Here is a 19,246-nt window from a genome sequence, read left to right as displayed (position 1 = left end):
TCCCAATCCCTTTCACTCATCGTGCAGGCAGACATCCTGGGAACGGTAGTGTAGTGTAGTGTAGTGTAGTGTAGTGTAGTGTAGTGTAGTGTAGTGTAGTAGTGGCTACCTTTTGAGTTGCATGTGTCATCTCACGGTCAGGAACATGGAAGGCTTCAATTAGACTGTTTGTTAGGAGGCCTAAGAGGCACATGTCAACAGCAGAACAAACTCCAATCACGGGTAAACCTAGTTAGATTGTTTCACAGAATAGCTAACTAGCTAGCTAACTAGCTGATTCTAGCTGATAGCCGACCACTCTTCCACCAAACAGATTTGGTGGAAGCTCAGTTTAGATATCCTGCTACAATGTTTTGGGCCTCTCTCCGCTATGCGACCTATGCTACCTGGCCAAGGCTTTCGACTCTGTCAATCACCACATTCTAAATCGGCAGACTCAACAGCCTTGGATTGTCAAATGACTGCCTTGCCTGGTTCACCAACTACTTCTCAGACAGAGTTCAGTGTGTCAAATCGGAGGCCCTGTTGTCCAGACCTCTGACAGACTCTATGGGTGTACCACAGGGTTCAATTCTCGGCCGATTCTCTTCTCTGTATACATCAGTGATGTCGCTCTTGCTGCTGGTGAGTCTCTGATCCACTTCTACGCAGACGACACCATTCTGTATACTTCTGGCCCTTCTTTGGACACTGTGTTAACTAACCTCCAGACGAGCTTCAATGCCATACAACTCTCCTTCCGTGGCCTCCAACTGCGCTTAAATGCAAGTAAAACTAAAAGCATGCTCTTCAACCGATCGCTGCCCACACACGCCCGCCCATCCAGCATCACTACTCTGGATGCTTCTGACTTAGAATATGTGGACAACAACAAATACCTAAGTGTCTGGTTAGACTGTAAACTCTCCTTTCAGACTCACATTAAGCATCTCCAATCCAAAATTAAATCTAGAATCGGCTTCCTATTTTGCAACAAAGCATCCTTCACTCATGCTGCCAAACATACCCTCGTAAAACTGACTATCCTACCGATCCTTGACTTCGGTGATGTCATTTACAAAATAGCCTCCAACACTCTACTCAGAAAATTGGATGTAGTCTATCACAGTGCCATCCGTTTTGTCACCAAAGCCCCATATACTACCCACCACTGCGACCTGTATGCTCTCGGTGGCTGGCCCTTGCTTCATATTCGTCGCCAAACCCACTGGCTCCAGGTCATCTATAAGTCTTTGCTAGGTAAAGCCCCACCTTATCTCAGCTCACTGGTCACCATAGCAGCACCCACCAGTAGCATGCGCTCCAGCAGGTATATTTCACTGGTCACCCCCAAAGCCAAATCCTCCTTTGGCCACCTTTCCTTCCAGCTCTCTGCTGCCTATGACTGGAACGAATTGCAAATATCACTGAAGCTGGAGACTCATATCTCCCTCAATAACTTTAAGCACCAGCTGTCAGAGCAGCTCACAGATCACTGCACCTGTACATAGCCCATCTGTAAACAGCCCATCTATCTACCTCATCCCATACTGTTATTTATTTTATTTTTTTGCTACTCTGCACCCCAGTATCTCTACTTGCACATTCATCTTCTGCACATCTATCACTCCAGTGTTTAATTGCTAAATTGTAATTATTTTGCCACTATGGCCTATTTATTGCCTTACCTCCCTTATCTTACCTCATTTGCACACACTTGTTTATAGACTTTTTCTATTGTGTTATTGACTGTATGCTTGTTTGTTCCATGTGTAACTCTGTGTTGTTGTTTGTGTCGCACTGCTTTGCTTTATCTTGGCCAGGTCGCAGTTGTAAATGAGAACTTGTTCTCAACTAGCCTACCTGGTTAAATAAAGGTGAAATAAAAAAATAAAAAATAAAAAATATACAGTAGATACATTCTATTATGGTTTTCTCGGTAGCCTATTGGTTGTCGTTACTGTAAATGGAAGTGTATGTGTTGGAAACGTGTTTATGGTAGGCTGGCATTGCTTAATTGATTGCGTGGGTCGAATTTGATCCACAGAAGTGTATTGTGCCATATCACAATGTGTTGCTGAACTCATGAGCAGCATGGTTTTCCATGTTTGAAGCGGGCCTGTATAGGCCTATTTACGTATTTGTCAAGACAGCTGTGCATGGCTGCATCTCACTGTAGTAGGCTATGTTTTGGTTATTTGGATCTCCATTCGCCTTTTGTTTGCTGAATTTGTTTACTGTTAATGTAACTAGCCTAAATATAGATTGTGTTATGCTTTTATTGATCTGATATGTTGTTTACTAGGCCAGCTACTGGACTAACACAGTTAGACTCGGTTCACATTCGTTCGTTCGCATTTGCAATTGGGTCGGTATTCTAAGCCAAACTGCTATTCAGTATTTTTGTTTGCATGCATGAATAACTAGCCTACTACTTTCAGCATTTAGTTTGCATTAATTTGGTATGTACAGCTGTGTGTACGGCTGCAGTCACATAGGCTGTTTGTAATAGATGAACTGTATCAGAGATGGCTATGATAGCACTGGCGCATGACATGTATGAATGAACAACACAATGCATTTGTTGCTTCAAATCACCCAAGATATAAACATTTAAAGGTTGTCCTTTTTCAGGTTCAATTCAGATCCATGACTAAGAGGCTTAAGTCTAACACAAATAGCTCTCACACAGTGGGGAAAAAAAGGAGAGTTGAAGTCCCGCTAATAATTTAATATGCAGATTAAAAGGTGTGCGCAGTGTGTGGCATGTCAGCGGAGTGTGGTAGTCAGTGTGACGGCGGGGGACAGAGATTTAATCAGATCCCCCCTGGGAGGGGAGAGAACCAGAGCTACGCCTCACAGCCAGCCTTCACAGGGCTCCAGCCTTCGTCTCTCTCTCTCTCTCTCTCTCTCTCTCTCTCTCTCTCTCTCTCTCTCTCTCTCTCTCTCTCTCTCTCTCTCTCTCTCTCTCTCTCTCTCTCTCTCTCTCTCTCTCTCTCTCTCTCTCTCTCTCTCTCTCTCTCTCTCTCTCTCTCTCTCTCTCTCTCTCTCTCTCTCTCTCTCTCTCTCTCCCTCCCCTCCAGACACTTCATAAAAGAAACGCCTCCCCAATCCAATGTCCCCAGGATCACATTAGAATCAACACCACTCCACAGATGTATCTTTTCTACTTTTTGCATCTACAATCTGCTTGAAACATGAGAGAAATACACTGTTATGCATCACCCCGGAAAGCAAAGTTCTAATGGGAGGTCTACATGTTTTTCAGACACATTTTTGTGATGTTATGAAAGTCTGACAAACACTTATAAATATTGCAATGTGCATTTGAATAATTCTACAGTTGAATAAACGTGGTTAGTTAATCCTTCATGTTAGCCCAGTCTGTGTTTGATCCCTTACAGAGCACCAGTTAATGGGTTATCTGCAAAGGACCTCAGATTATTGATAAAATAACTCTACTAGAGTAGAAATAGTTTAACAGGAAGAAGCAAGAGAAATAGGTAGCCACTACACCAGTCATTATTACGTGTTTCACAGTTACATAATTCATGCAAATTCACCCTTTTTTTTTTTTAGCAGATAAGGTTTTTGTTTTGTTTTGCTGCTGAGAGAGCGAGAGAGGTCACCAGAGAGAGGGAGAGTGAGAGAGGCAGAGAAAAAGAGAGAAAGAGAGGCAGAGGGAGAGAGGCCGGCAGAGGGAGAGGCCGAGAGAGAGAGACAGAGAGAGCGAAATAGTATAAATGGATGAGTGTTCAAATGCAACATCATAGTTGGAGTAGCATCAATTAATTAATTAAATGACGAGACAGGAAACATGTACACTACATATACAAAAGTATGTAGACACCCCTTCAAATGAGTGGATTCTGCTATTTCAGCCACACCCGTTGCTGACAGGTGTAATAAATCGAGCACCCAGACAGCTCTCTTTTTTTTATGGTCCGGGGGTGTTTTTCATGGTTCGGGCAAGGCCCCTTAGTTCCAGTGAAGAGAAATCTTAATGCTACAATCAAATCAATGAAATGCATTTATAAAGCTCTTTTACATCAGCAGATGTCACAAAGTGCTGTACAGAAACCCAGCCTAAAATCCCAAACAGCAAGCAATGCAGATGTAGAAGCACGTGGCTAGGAAGACCTCCCAAGAAAGGCAGGAACCTAGGATGAAACCTAGAGAGGAACCAGGCTCTGAGGGGGTGGCCAGTCTTCCTTTGGCTATGCTCGGTGGAGATTATAACAGTACATGGCCATTTAAGCCCAGATTGTTCTTCAAGAAGTTCAAACTTTCATAGGCGACCAGCAGGGTCAAATAATACAGCATACAATGACATTCTAGACAATTCTGTGCTTCCTTTGTGTAAACAGTTTGTGGAAGGCCCTTCCCTGTTTCAGCATGACAATGCCCCAGTGCGCAAAGCAATGTCCATACAGAAATGGTTTGTCGAGATCGGTGTGGAAGGACTTGACTGGCCTGCACAGAGCCCTGACCTCAACCCCATCGAACACCTTTGGGATGATTTGGAATGCAGACTGCGAGCCAGGCCTAATCGCCCAACATCATTGCTCGACTTCACTAATGCTCGTGGCTGAATGGAAGCAAGTCCCTACAGCAATGTTCCAACATCTAGTGGAAAGCCTTCCCAGAAGAGTGGAGGCAGTTATAGCAGCAAAGGGGTGACCAACTTCATATAAATGCCCATGATTTTGGAATGAGATATTCAACGAGCAGGTGTTCACATACTTTTGGTCATGTTGTGTATCTCATTGCGCAATCTGAATACACAATCAATGTTGCCTAAATATATTCACCTGACTTGTTCCATCTGTTTGAAACTAGGCTTGCCAATGCTTAGGACCCTTGGGCCTCTGTCTTTGTTCCTTCCAAAGGCAGAGCAGAAGGTGCTACTCTTGCTACAAGCCCTACTAATGAACCTGATTTCAAAACAAGCAGTTTGTAAAGCACATCTCAGGAGTTATGAAACTTGTTCAAGTGAATTAACACTCATGAATATAAGGGGTCTGTGCTGGACATTTCTTTTATGGCAGAGTAGGAAAGCATGCTTATTCACACATCAAACGCAGGCTAAGACGGCAGAAGACAGTGGGAAGAACATAAGTTGGAATGCTATTGAAATTACCACTTTAGATCTGCTGGGAGGAGTGGTCCCACTAGAGGTCTTCACAGGTCCAACAGACCCCAAATTCCGAGATCCGACCCGGTACCCGAGCGGACCTGGGTCCTAACTTCTGACCTTTGTCTCGGATCTGGGTCCGGTCTGATATAATTACCACTGATCTCGGGTATGTGCAACTAAAAATGTATTTACCGACTGGACCCAACTGGACCAACCTCTGTTAATTTACTGCTTGTGTGATGAGAACTGCACAAGCTTGTTATCTGTGTCAGCCAATTGCAACTCAATAAAACATATAGCTTATGTCCAGTTCCAACTGCTCACCTCACATGTGCCTGCTGCTTCGACGAGAGAGGGACCGAGTAAAAGGAGCCTTGGCCTAGGCTAAGTTGATTCCGAAGATGGAGTTATTTTTCATTGAAGTAAAACGAAAGTTAGAGGAGGAAGACTATGGTGAAAAGAAGCCGACAAGGGGAATGTCCCTGGGACAAGTTTTTATATTGTAGTAGACAAAGAGGAGAAGAACGTTGGTGCGGCCAAATGGACTGTGTGCAACTCGCTATTCAGGTTTCATGTAATTTTCTCCCTTTCATTGATTTATTATCAATTGTTTAGTCATTAATAATAATAATTCTTATTATTATGTGCTTGTTGTAAAAAATAAATAGCATTAGCCTTTTGCTGTTATTTGCTGGGTCAAACAATACAATGATTATCTTTATAAAAATATTCTAATTGAAAATGTACAAATTAGCCTCCTTCTGTACCCCTGTATCTGTACAGCAGTAATAGCCTATCTATATAGAATACAAATAAATCCATGTTGATGTCAGTAACACGGCGTCAGCATATCTCTATCTTTCTCTCAGTCTCTCTAGGTCTAGGCCTAAGCTTGTTTCTCTTAATATATATATATTTTAGATTAATATCATATAGTGGACCACTAAGCCTACAGGAAAGGGTCTATGCATGCAATGGCCTGATGCATTTTGCGCAAGAAAAAATGTGTCTCTCGGATCCGAACCAGCACGGGTCTGTTTGTGTCTGTTTTCCACTGTCCTTTTCGGAACGGGTCTGACTGTCCTTGAGTCCATTCGGAACGGGTCTGACTGTCCTTGAGTCCATTCGGAACGGGTCTGACTGTCCTTGAGTCCATTCGGAACGGGTCTGACTGTCCTTGAGTCCATTCGGAACGGGTCTCCGTTTTCTTTTAAAATTAATTTATGCATATCGGTTCAGGTGGAAAAGTCACGGATCCATTTTGGAACAGGTCCAACTTGACCTGTGAAGACCTCTAGTTCCCACTAACCTGGGCCCTGATCTAGTATGCTTTAGTTGACTCTTCTCACCATCATTACCATGCCAAACACATCCTCCATCAGGCAGGACTACCCAGTGCATGCAGCATACAATAGCTAGCCTGTCATCCTGGTGGTATTTGAGATGAACTCAATCGTATGTGTGAGCAAAGATGAAAGCAGTGCTGTTTCCTAACATAATGTGCTATCAATAACAGGCCATCAATAAAAAAAGGCATGAAACTGTAGGCGGACTGAAGATTATACAGCTTCATGGAGGGGAAATACAACTAGGCTGTCCGATACAATGGTTCTCTTTATCATCCAAGGCTACTTTTCCATGACATCTTCTATAGGAGAACCCATGTGAATCTACAGGTAACTACCAAAATAAAGGAAACACCAACATAAAGTGTTTGGCAACCACGAGATTCTAACAAGTGTCTGGAAAAAAAGGTTCTGGTTAGAACCAAAAAGGGTTCTATCACTTGCTTCATATTGTATATGGCACTCCTAAAGGTTCTATATACTGTAGAACCGTTCTTCTTCACTGAACCAAAATTGGTTCCATATAGAACCCTTGAGTTCCATTTAGGGTTCTACATGGAACCAGGGGTGGCAGATATGTGAAGCAAGCATAGAACCCTTTTTGGTTCTATCCAGAACCTTTTGAAGGGATGCAACACCAGTCTTCCACAATAAATTCCTAATGCAAATGGTGGTGGAAAACGCTGTCTCAGGTGCCGTTCCAGAATCTCCTTAGAAGTGTTAATTTGGGTTGAGATCTGGTGACTGAGACACAAACACCCTTTAAACCCCCTATGTTCATTTGAGACCCCTCTTTCAAAGTCACTGAGATCTCTTCTTCTAGCCATGGTACCCAAAACAATGGGCAACTGCGCATTTTTAATCAAGACCCTATGTATGAAGGGATGTTAATTGCTTTATTAACTCAGGAACCACACCTGTGTGGAAGCACCCGCATTCAATATACTTTGCATCTGTCATTTACTCAAGTGTTTCCTTTATTTTGGCAGTTACCTGTAGATCTAGGAGAAGGGAACCTACATGAAGAGGTAAACTGTGAGGCTTACTGTGATTCCTGAAGGGCGATGCTCAATTCAGACTGAATAAACCAGTTAATGCAGTTCATGGTAACCTCTAATGGAATGAGTTTCAAACTGCCAGAATAAATGTTTTTTTTCTTGTTGCTTTGTTTGGGATTGTATGAAGTGAACGCAAGCTGTAACAATCTATGAAACTAAGAAACTGACAGAAATGTAATCAATCTGCCAAGTGCACTGTATCAACATTTCTTGAGCTCGCTTTGATACTGAAAAGAGAGTTAGCCTAAATGTGATACAATAACAGAGATAGTGAGATGTGTATACAGTGCTTCTTATAACTAGTATATTAGACTGATACGATATTGCCTGTTTTTTTATTAGACCAAGGAATGGGTGATGGAGCACAACAAGGATTATGGTTGAGAAACAGAACATTACAGAAACCGTTTCTAATCTGAAGATGAGAGATCAGTTTCAGTAGTTAAGCATCTGCATCATTGACCAGCGGGGTGAAACTAACAACTGCACTGAACAATTCACTTAATTGATTAAATATTCAATTAGGATACATTTTTTCAGGGCTGGATCTGGAAAAAGAAGTTAAACCTCAGGATCGCAGTAAGTAAATCATGGTAAACTGATATTGCTTGAATTATATTTGAGGTCAATGCAATCTCAAGGGACATATATTTCATAGAAATCACCATCACTGCTACTTTATGTATATATGTTTTCCAGAAACTAAAAAGTCAGGCTTCTTAACAAATGCCAAATAAAACTACTGTTTATTTTCTAGTCTCATTGAACACTGTCCTCCTCATTACCAAATACATAACTTTGAGTTTGCTAATTCATCTATAGACCTATCCATGTGCAGCTCACAAAGTTGTCTGCAATTTACTCTGTATTCTGGATAATAGAAGGAAGCAAGGTAAATACTGTAGGTGTGGTGTGGCTGCTCTGGGCCTGCATAATGTGACTGGTTGATGAGGGAGGGTGGCAGAGAGAAAGGCTTATTTCACAGCAAGGTGAAACCCATCTGTAGACAGCAGCTGTGTTGGCTGTCAGAGGAGGAACCAGATCTAAACTCCAAAACAATACCTGGAGAAGACGTCTTTCTTTAAACAGCACAAAAACAGACAACTATACACATACACACAAGTATATACACACACATACACAGACACACCAGCAACGGGTAATGAAAACCTTTTTAAACATGAAGGCTTAGATTGATTTGAGGAAAATAAGGGGAGTATGGCATTGTAGATGAATCATGAATGTCACGATCTGAACTTTTAAACCTTTCATTCCCATCACAAGAAGTTTCATGTTAGACATTGGAAGGAGGGACTGAAACTCAATTACATTTCACTTCCAAGTGCAAGAAGCACTCCCAGGTGCGTGTAGGTTTAGGAAGAATTCGTAAAAGCAGTGGAAAGCGTGGGCATACAAGCAAGAGAATATATTCAGAATCACCTTCATTCACAGGAATTTGAATTGGTGAAATGATGCTGCCACAATAAACAGCATATACAGACAGATGATAAACAGGATATAAAAACAGACGATAAACAGGATATAAAAACAGACGATAAACAGGAAGGATATGCAGACAGACGATAAACAGGATATAAAAACAGACGATAAACAGGATATAAAAACAGACGATAAACAGGAAAGATATGCAGACAGACGATAAACAGGATATAAAAACAGACGATAAACAGGATATACAGACACACGATAAACAGGATATACAGACAGACGATAAACAGGATATAAAAACAGACGATAAACAGGATATACAGACAGACGATAAACCGGATATACAGACAGATGATAAACAGGATATACAGACAGAAGATAAACAGGATATAGAAACAGACGATAAACAGGATATACAGACAGACGATAAACAGGATATACAGACAGACGATAAACAGGATATACAGACAGAAGATAAACAGGATATACAGACAGACAACATATGTAGAAGCAGAGTTTACACAAATCGACATGCAGTATTTACACTATGTACACTGTATATTTTATAAAGTATATTTGATATGGAACTTTGCAATGTACAGTGAAAATGCTTGATGTGTTTAACCTGTCTGGGCTAGGGGGCAGTATTTTCACGGCCGGATAAAAAACGTACCCGATTTAAACTGGTTACTACTCTTTCCCAGAAACGAGAATATGCATATTATTGGTAGATTTGGATAGAAAACACTCTGAAGTTTCTAAAACTGTTTGAATGCTGTCTGTGAGTATAACAGAACTCATATGGCAGGCAAACACCTGACAAAATTCCAAGCAGGAAGTGGCCTGTCTGCGATTTTGTAGTTCTCCCTTTGCTTCTCTATCGAAACTACAGTACCCATGGGGTTATGTAGAACTTTCTAAGGCTTCCATTGGCTCTCTAAAGCATTCAGAAAGCGGATTGACGCGTCTCCTGTCTCCGGGCAGAGTACAGGAGCACAGTTTGTCAGTGGACTGCCTGGTGGCTGGTTGAAAGCCTCCTCTCCTATCCAGTCTAGCTGTCTCCTGTCTGGTTGAAATATGTGTGTCATTAAGGGTGAATGTGCAAGACAAAATATTTAAATTCATTTGAATGGGGGATGTTAGTAGGTGCCAGGCACACCAGTTTGAGTGTGTCAAGAACTGCAACGCTGCTGGGTTTTCACACTCAACAATTTCCCGTGTGCATCTAGAATGGTCCACCACCCACGAGACCTCGCCATTTTTTCTCTTCCTTTTTGAATGCATACAGCATTGTCCGGTTGGAATATTATCGCTATTTTACGAGAAAAATACTATAAAAATTGATTTTAAACAGTGTTTGACATGTTTCTAAGTATGGTAAAGGAACATAGTGCTGCATTTAGCTGTATTTTGGGTTTTTGTGACATATATGCTTGCTTGAAAAATGGCTGTACGGTTATTTGTGTCTATGTACTCTCCTAACATAATCTAATGTTTTGCTTTCACTGTAAAGCCTTTTTGAAATCGGAAAATGTGGTTAGATTAACGAGAGTCTTATCTTTCAAATGGTGTAAAATAGTCATATGTTTGAAATATTGAAATTATAGAATTTTTGAGGTATTTGTATTTCGCACCACGCGATTCCACTGCCTGTTGAATAGAGTGGGACGCTAACGTCCCACCTAGCCCATAGAGGTTAAATATAATTTGACGGTCTGCCTTTTTAGCTTGGCCTAATAAAGACAACTTTGTTGATATTTTTGACATCCTTTGTTTTATCTTCATTGATTCATGTCTTTTACTGCCTTTTGTTAGTTTTTTATCTTTCATTTTATAATTTTACTCTAAAGTGTGAAAATAAAATGTGAAAATAAAAATAGTTGAATTAGATGTTAAATCTTGAAATGATGAAATTACAATTATTAGTCATATGAATATAGATTACAATAACTTTTTATTTCACCTTTATTTAGCCAGGTAGGCTAGTTTAGCCTTTTAGGGACAGACGTTCCCGCACCAATATCCAATGGTGGAGCGTGGCGTGAAATACAAATACCTAAAAAATGCTATAACTTCAATATATAGGAAGCCGATTCTAGAATTAATTTTGGATTGGAGATGCTTAATGTGAGTCTGGAAGGAAAGTTTACAGTCTAACCAGACACCTAGGTATTTGTAGTTGTCCACATATTCTAAGTCAGAGCCGTACAGAGTAGTGATGCTGGACGGGCTGGCAGGTGTGGGCAGTGATCGATTGAATAGCATGCATTACTTGCATTTAAGAGCAGTTGGAGGCCACGGAAGGAGAGTTGAATGGCATTGAAGCTCGTCTGGAGGTTAGTTAACACAGTGTCCAAAGAGGGGCCAGAAGTATACAGAATGGTGTCGTCTGCGTAGAGGTGGATCAGAGAATCACCAGCAGCAAAAGCGACATCATTGATCTATACAGAGAAGAGAGTCGGCCCGAGAATTGAACCTTGTGGCACACCCATAGAGACTGCCAGAGGTCCGGACAACAGGCCCTCCGATTTGACACACTGAACTCTATCAGAGAAGTAGTTGGTAAACCAGGCGAGGCAATCATTTGAGAAACCAAGGCTGTCGAGTCTGCCAATAAGAATGTGGTGATTGACAGAGTCGAAAGCCTTGGCCAGGTCCATGAATACGGCTGCACAGTAATGTCGCTTATTGATGGCGGTTATGATGTCGTTTAGGACCTTGAGCGTGGCTGAGGTGCACCCATGACCAGCTCTGAAACCAGATTGCATCGCGGAGAAGGTACGGTGGGATTTGAAATGGTCGGTAATCTGTTTGTTAACTTGGCTTTCGAAGACCTTAGAAAGACAGGGTAGGATAGATATAGGTCTGTAGCAGTTTGGGTCTAGAGTGTCTCCCCCTTTGAAAGGGATGACCGCGGCAGCTTTCCAATCTTTGGGAATCTCAGATGATACGAAAGAGAGGTTGAACAGGCTAGTAATAGGGCTTGCAACAATTTCGGCAGAACATTTTAGAAAGAAAGGGTCCAGATTGTCTAGCCCGGCTGATTTGTAGGGGGTCCAGATTTTGCAGCTCTTTCAGAACATCAGTTATCTGGATTTGGGTGAAGGAGAAATGGTGGGGGATTTAGCGGGTTGCTGTGGAGGGTGCCGGGCAGTTGACCGGGGTAGGGGTAGCCTGGTGGAAAGCATGGCCAGCCATAGAGAAATGCTTATTGAAATTCTCAATTATAGTGGATTTATCAGTGGTAACAATGTTTCCTAGCCTCAGAGCAGTGGGCAGCTGGGAGGAGGAGCTCTTATTCTCCATGGACTTTACAGTATCCCAGAACCTTTTTGAGTTTGTACTACAGGATGCATATTTTTGTTTGAAAAAGCCTTAGCTTTCCTAACTGCCTCTGTATATTTGTTTCTAACTTCCCTGAAAAGTTGCATATCACAGGGGCTATTCGATGCTAGTGCAGAACGTCACAGGATGTTTTTGTGCTGGTCGAGGGCAGACAGGTCTGGAGTGAACCAAGGACTATATCTATTCCTAGTTCTACATTTTTTGAATAGGGCATGCTTATTTAAGATGGTGAGGAAGGCACTTTTAAAGAATAACCTTTCATCCTCTACTGACGGGATGAGGTCAATGTCATTCCAGGATACCCCGGCCAGGTCGATTAGAAAGGCCTGCTCGCAGAAGTGTTTTAGGGAGCGTTTGACAGTGATGAGGGGTGGTCATTTGGTCGCAGACCCATTACGGATGCAGGCAATGAGGCAGTGATCGCTGAGATCTTGATTGAAAACAGCAGAGGTGTATTTGGCGGGCGAGTTAGTTAGAATGATATCTATGAGGGTGCCCATGTTTACGGATTTGGGGTTGTACCTGGTAGGTTCATTGATAATTTGTGTGAGATTGAGGGCAAAAAGCTTAGATTTTAGGATGGCCGGGGTGTTAAGCATGTCCCAGTTTAGGTCTCCTAGTAGCACAAGCACAGAAGATAGATGGGGGGCAATCAATTCACATATGGTGTCGAGGGCACAGCTGGGGGCAGAGGGTGGTCTATAGCAAGCGGCAACAGTGAGAGACTTGTTTCTGGAAAGGTGAATTTTTAAAAGTAGAAGCTTGAATTGTTTGGGTACAGACCTGGATAGTAAGACAGAACTCTGCAGGCTATCTTTGCAGTAGATTGCAACACCGCCCCCTTTTGCAGTTCTATCTTGGCGGAAAATGTTATAGTTAGGGATGGAGATTTCAGGGTTTTTGGTGGTTTTCCTAAGCCAGGATTCAGACACGGCTAAGACATCCGGGTTGGCAAAGTGTGCTAAAGCAGTGAGTAAAACAAACTTAGGGAGTAGGCTTCTAATGTTAACATGCATGAAACCTAGGCTTTTACGGTTACAGAAGTCAACAAATGAGAGCACCTGGGGAGTGGGAGTGGAGCTAGGCACAGCAGGACCTGGATTAACCTCTACATCACCAGAGGAACAGAGGAGAAGTAGGATAAGGGTATGGCTAAAGGCTATACGAACTGGCCGTCTAGCACGTTCGGAACAAAGAGTAAAAGGAGCAGGTTTCTGGGAACGATAGCATAGATTCAAGGCATAGTGTACAGACAAAGGAAAGGTAGGATGTGAGTACATTGGAGGTAAACCTAGGCATTGAGTAATGATGAGAGAGATATAGTCTCTAGAGACGTTTAAACCAGGTGATGTCATCGCATATGTAGGAGGTGGAATAACATGGTTGGTTAAGGCATATTGAGCAGGGCTAGAGGCTCTACAGTGAAATAAGACAGTAATCACTAACCAGGACAATAATGGACGAGGCATATTGATATTAGAGAGAGACATGCGTAGCCAAGTGAACATACGGGTCCAGTGAGTGGTTGGGCTGGCTGGGGACACGGCGATTCAGACAGTTAGCAGGCCGGTGCTAACAAGTTAGCAGTTAGTAGGCCGGGGCTAGCAGTTAGCAGACCGGGGCTAGCAAGCTAGCAGTTAGCAGACCGGGTTAGCAAGCAAGCAGTTAGCAGACCGGGGCAAGCAAGCTAGCAGTTAGCAGACCGGCGCAAGCAAGCTACCAGTTAGCAGACCGAGGCTATTAAGCTAGCAGTTAGTAGACCGGGGCTAGCAAGTTAGCAGAAGTGCCTTTGAGGGACGTCGAAATGGAGGTAAGTCTGTTTTTGCCTCTTCGTGTGGTGACGTCGATAGACCAGTCGTGGATTAGTAGGGTTCCAAGTAGCTCTAGGTAGATAGCAGGCCGCGGTTAGCAGAATGGGCCTTCAGCGGACGTCGTGCCTGAGGGGCCTGTTGGAATCCTCGGGCAGATTATGTCGGTATTCCAGTCGTAGAGGATCAGCGAGGTTCCGTGCCCCGTATCGGCAGTGGAAGGGGTCCGGATATTGTAGCCCAGGAGTGGGCTTCGGTGATAGCCCAGGAGCCCTAGCCGGGCTAGCTTCAGGCTAATTGGTGCTTGCTCCGGGATGGAAACGCTAGCCAGGAGTAGTCACCCGGGATTGCGGTTAGCTAGTTGCGAAGATCCAGATGAAAATGTTCCGAGTTTGCGGTAGGAATCCGGGGATATGGAGAGAAAAAAAAAGGTCCGTTATGCTCTGGTTTGAGTCACGTTGTACGAACTGGCGAGAGCTTCCGAGCTAAAGGTTAGCTGATGACCGCTAGCAGTGGTTTCCTGACTGATAGCTGGTAGGTAGTTAGCTGGCTAGCTTCAGTTGAGGGATTCCAGATCCGAAGTAAATAGAAATACTTTACAAAAAAAAACCAGACCCACGCCACATTGGGTGAGGCGGGTTGCAGGAGAATATTTACAAGTTGAGGTTTAGGAAAATATTTTTAAAAGATATGCAAAGAAAAATATGTAAAAGGATATATACAAGGGACACGACAGGACAAAGACAAAGACGTCTGACTGCTACGCCATCTTGGGTTTCTATATGTGAACTTAATAGTATATAACTCTTATTAAGACAATTTTCAAATATGTGAACCAATTTCAAAGGCTACCATGCACAGGTTTGGAGAAAATTGCTGCTGAACTGATCGGGATGAATGAGGACAATGGCCAAGGTGTTAAGAGCTATTAGCATGTGTGAAGATCCATGTCCTTCCAGAGCTGATGACTCAGACAAGTTCACAGAAATTCCAAACTCATGACTGTTGAGATCTGTTTTTATCATGACTTCTACTAGTCATGATTAGATTAAAGACATTTGGACACACATCTAATCACACATCTAATCACAGGCCATTTTATGCAGTGTCAGCTGATGTAAATATAATAATAATAATAGTAATTATAATAATTTGGTGGGTGCTTATATTTGTCCTGTTTTACACATGAATACGTGTGTATTATATGCATGTGTGAATTGTGAATGTTTTTTGCATATCCCAACTCCCCCTGAGACACCCTCGAAGAGGGGGGTCACGGCCAGAGTCACATATTCAAGAATGTGGGCAAATATTAAGGCCACCTTCTCATACTGTACTTTCAACTGCTCTAATGTTATTGTAAGATAAGTTGAGTAAAAGGCTAACACAGTGGGACATGGTGTCCTCTCTCTACTACCACACTTGCATAATGCTCCAGGGAAGGAACAGCTAACCTAACAGAACTAGATCCTACTTTTCTACCTAGTGAGGGGTTTTATACGTGTAAAAACATTTTATATAACCCCGCAAGAGAAAGAAAGTGTAAGAAATGCAATAATCCCGACCAAATTGTCGATGAGGACAAGACGTACAGTAATAATACAAAATGTTCACAAAACAGAATTGAATTGAAGTAAAAAAATGTATAGTGCAGTTTATCCATTTTATTCCATTCCATAAATGCAGGCAGTAAGTGAATCTAAAACTTGTGGATATCTGGAAAAAAAACGAGAGAGTAAAAAAAGGAAGCATAGCACTCCAAAATATAAAAAGTTCCTTTAAAGCTGCACTATACTACTTTTTGGGGCGACCTGACCAAATTCACATAGAAAATATGAGTTATAGATCTGTCATTCTCGTTGAAAGCAAGTCTAAGAAGTGGTAGATTGTTTCTATGTGCGATATTTCTATGCATTCTTAAGTTTTGTTTTGCGTCTTTTACTTTTGGTTTTGTAAACCAGCTGAAAATACAATATTTGGGGTTATTGAAAATATATATCACAGCGATTTAGATGGTACAATGATTCTCTACACTATACATTTACATTGCTTGTTTTGTCACATACTGATATTAGGCAAACTATTCGAATTTTTGCAACCAGGAAATGGCGGTGCGTCTCAAATTGTAATTACTGGAAAGCCAGCAACTCAGATGGAAACGATTATAGCAAGACAGTCAAGCCAATATTTAATTGGTGTATAGGTAAAATGTGTTTGAGTAAGTGGCCAAGAGGGTCCTTTCCAGGCAATGGCTTGGCTTCCATACACTTTTAAAGATAGCCCTTGTACTGCTTAATATTATTTAACGGTACTTGGACTGTCTTTAAAAGTGTATCCACTATTAAATGCTTTTCTAAGTGATTCATCATACAGTAGTATGTAATCAATGAACTCTAAAAAGCACTGCTGCCTACCCCACCACAAAACATTTTTTCATTGATCCAATCTAAGCTTGTTTGATTGTGTTTCTCGGGGTCTACTCTCAGGGGCTCACCCTGCCAACAGGGCTGTGTGTGTGCAGTGTGTGTGTGCAGTGTGTGTGTGCAGTGTGTGTAGTGTGTGTGTGTATGTAGTGTGTGTGTTGGCTGGAGACAGGGGACAGAGGGACCTATGGACCATCAGAAAAAGGACTTACTTGCGGGACTTGTGGTCTAGGAGGTTGTCATCCAGGTTGAGCAGGGTTGGCTGGCTGATGACTCTCCTGTTGTACAGCATGGTGTTCCTCCTCAGGGAGAGCAGCGACTGACAGAACTTCACCCCCATCTCCTCCAATTCCCCCGTGCCAGTCTGCATGCCCTAGAACAAACAATACAACACAGACAAGGTCCATTTAAAACACAAGAACACCAGGATATGATATGAGGTCTTTAGAAAAGCTTCCGGTCTTTCATTAGAAAGAAACAAGATAAATAGCCTTCTGATTACTGGTTTGTAACCAAACTAATATTTTCCGTACAAGTAGGATTGCTTCAGCTATACATTAGCTGGGTAACTAAATTGTAATACTTCTGAGTGGGGCCATTGGGGTATTTAGCCTACAGCTCATAACCACTGAGTGTGTTGTATAGAAAGCCTCTCTGGATAATTGTATTCATATCAAAGGAGGGGACTGTCATGGAGAAATAGCTGTGATCTGTGATCTGCTCATTAACCTATCAGCTCTGAATACATAGAACTTGCACCTTCAGGACATTAGCTTTTGTATGTTTTGCCTGGGAATCTCATGATGTCATAATGATTGCAGATAATTGCTCTACAGGCAACTGCACCTGCGTACTCAACCGTGTTATTAGCACATGCCCATTAGAAGCTACTTCTCTAAGGGCTAGGAGAAGACCACCAGCAGCAGATCCCCAGAGGGTGTCATCCAACCGGGCTGTTGGCTTCTCTCCGCGGCTGTCACCAAACTGATGAAACGTGGCATGCTTTACAAAAGGACGTGGTTATGCAAATAGTAGAGTAAATACGGGTGACACATGACATGATGACGCCATGTTTTTCAGCAGCCTCGTGATCCTCACAAGTGACTCTCAGCCTGCTACAGCCATGTATCCATTTGGCCTATATGTCACCCCGCTCCAGCATAGTACTCAATGAGACTTCGGAATCAGATGCTCTGCTCCGCATGCAGTCTCTTTAGAGCAGGTGTGATGTTTTCATCCGCAATCGCCATAATGGCAAAACAAATAGTGTAGCAATTTTCCAGATGACTCTCCTCCTCTTTAATCCTGTGTTTAGGCCATGCTTTTCTTCCATCCAATATCCTTTTCTCCTCCCCTGTAGGAACCATGTCAGAGCAGATAAGTGGAATGCCTGCTCCGTGCGCAGCATGTGCAATGAGACAGGGCAGAGAGGAGAGCTAGAGAACTGGAGAGCTGGGTGCTGGGCCCGCAGTAGCTCTGTGACTCATGGGAGGAGACTGTCTAAAGCCATGACACGGAAATGTCATGGCTTGGAAGTGTGTGTGTGTGTGTGTGTTTGTGTGTATTGTGTTTGTGTGTGTGTCTGGATCCATACCCCCTGAGAAACACCATATATTGCACTAAGAAGACAGACCAACCTGTCAAAATGAGTGGTACATAGTGTGCAAGGGATAGCTGTTCAATAATTCAGAGTGCAGAAGAAGAGGTTTACATGTCCAGCATGCATAGAGCCCTGGCTGTTTGCTTGGGAAGGAAAATCAATTCTTCCCCTGTTTGCATTGTGGAGGCAACATTGACCATTTCAATTGCTGACTCTGCTCTCACCCTCCTCAAAATGTCAAACTGTTTGGCATAAGGATATGTCATGTAATTAAACCGCTCTTCCTTTTCTCAGACAGATATGTCCAATGGAAATGTGGGAATGTTAATTACACCTTTCTGGCACTAATGCTACGGCTAATGAAAGGAAGGAAGTATCTGATGCATCTGTGAGCACAAGCTGCTTCCTAAATGACACAATACCTTCTCTATCTGAGTATAACACAATAGAGCAATATGAACTACCCAGCAAGCCCCCAAAGGGCATAGTGTTTGGTTAATAGCTAAAGAAAATAATAGCCTATGAGCTTCCAAGTGTCAAGTACAGATGTAGGATCGTAATTTGAGCCAGTTTGCTACAGCAGGAAAATAATCCTGCAGCAACAAGAAATGTGAATTATTATTTGGATTATAATTAATGGACAGTTTTTGTAGGGTTTGATTCATTTTTCATTTGGGCAAATCAAGTCTGACATTTTAAAGTGGAAATTACTAAATGTAGAAGCCTTTTTAAACCTTGAATACACTACAAGTTCGCAAAAGAGTGATCAAATTAAGATCCTACATCTGTACATCAGAGAGAGAGAGAGACTTGGCTCCCTATATCCCCTTCCAGTTCAACTGCAGGGTCTGACATTACACTAATGGTTCACAAATCATTTAATTGTAATTTGCCATTTGATACATTTATTATCGACCAAGTACGTAATAATGCCGTTGAGATGGTGGCCCAGGGACTATACTAAACGAATACAACTGTATTCATTATGCTGTCTCATACAGCAGCTATGTCTGTCCTACATATTTCATGGGGTTTTCTATCTGTCGTACAGCTGGCCTGGAAACCTTCTGACACACCCCTTTGCTAAATAAAAAAAAACAG

The 19,246-nt window shown here is 42.3% G+C and overlaps 1 protein-coding gene across 1 annotated transcript in view; it reads right to left on the bottom strand.

Annotated features, from left to right (window-relative positions):
- agbl1 (AGBL carboxypeptidase 1) overlaps positions 1 to 19,246 on the bottom strand; it is a 149,881-nt gene that overhangs the window by 21,404 nt on the left and 109,231 nt on the right. Inside the window, exon 23 of the mRNA XM_014124437.2 lies at positions 16,758 to 16,918. Within this exon, the coding sequence (XP_013979912.2) occupies positions 16,758 to 16,918 (161 nt within the window). The remainder of the gene's footprint in view (positions 1 to 16,757; positions 16,919 to 19,246) is intronic.

This window comes from Salmo salar, chromosome ssa10, assembly GCF_905237065.1.
Source record: "Salmo salar chromosome ssa10, Ssal_v3.1, whole genome shotgun sequence".
Lineage (NCBI taxonomy): Eukaryota > Metazoa > Chordata > Actinopteri > Salmoniformes > Salmonidae > Salmo > Salmo salar.
This window is presented reverse-complemented; position numbering and strand designations above follow the sequence as displayed.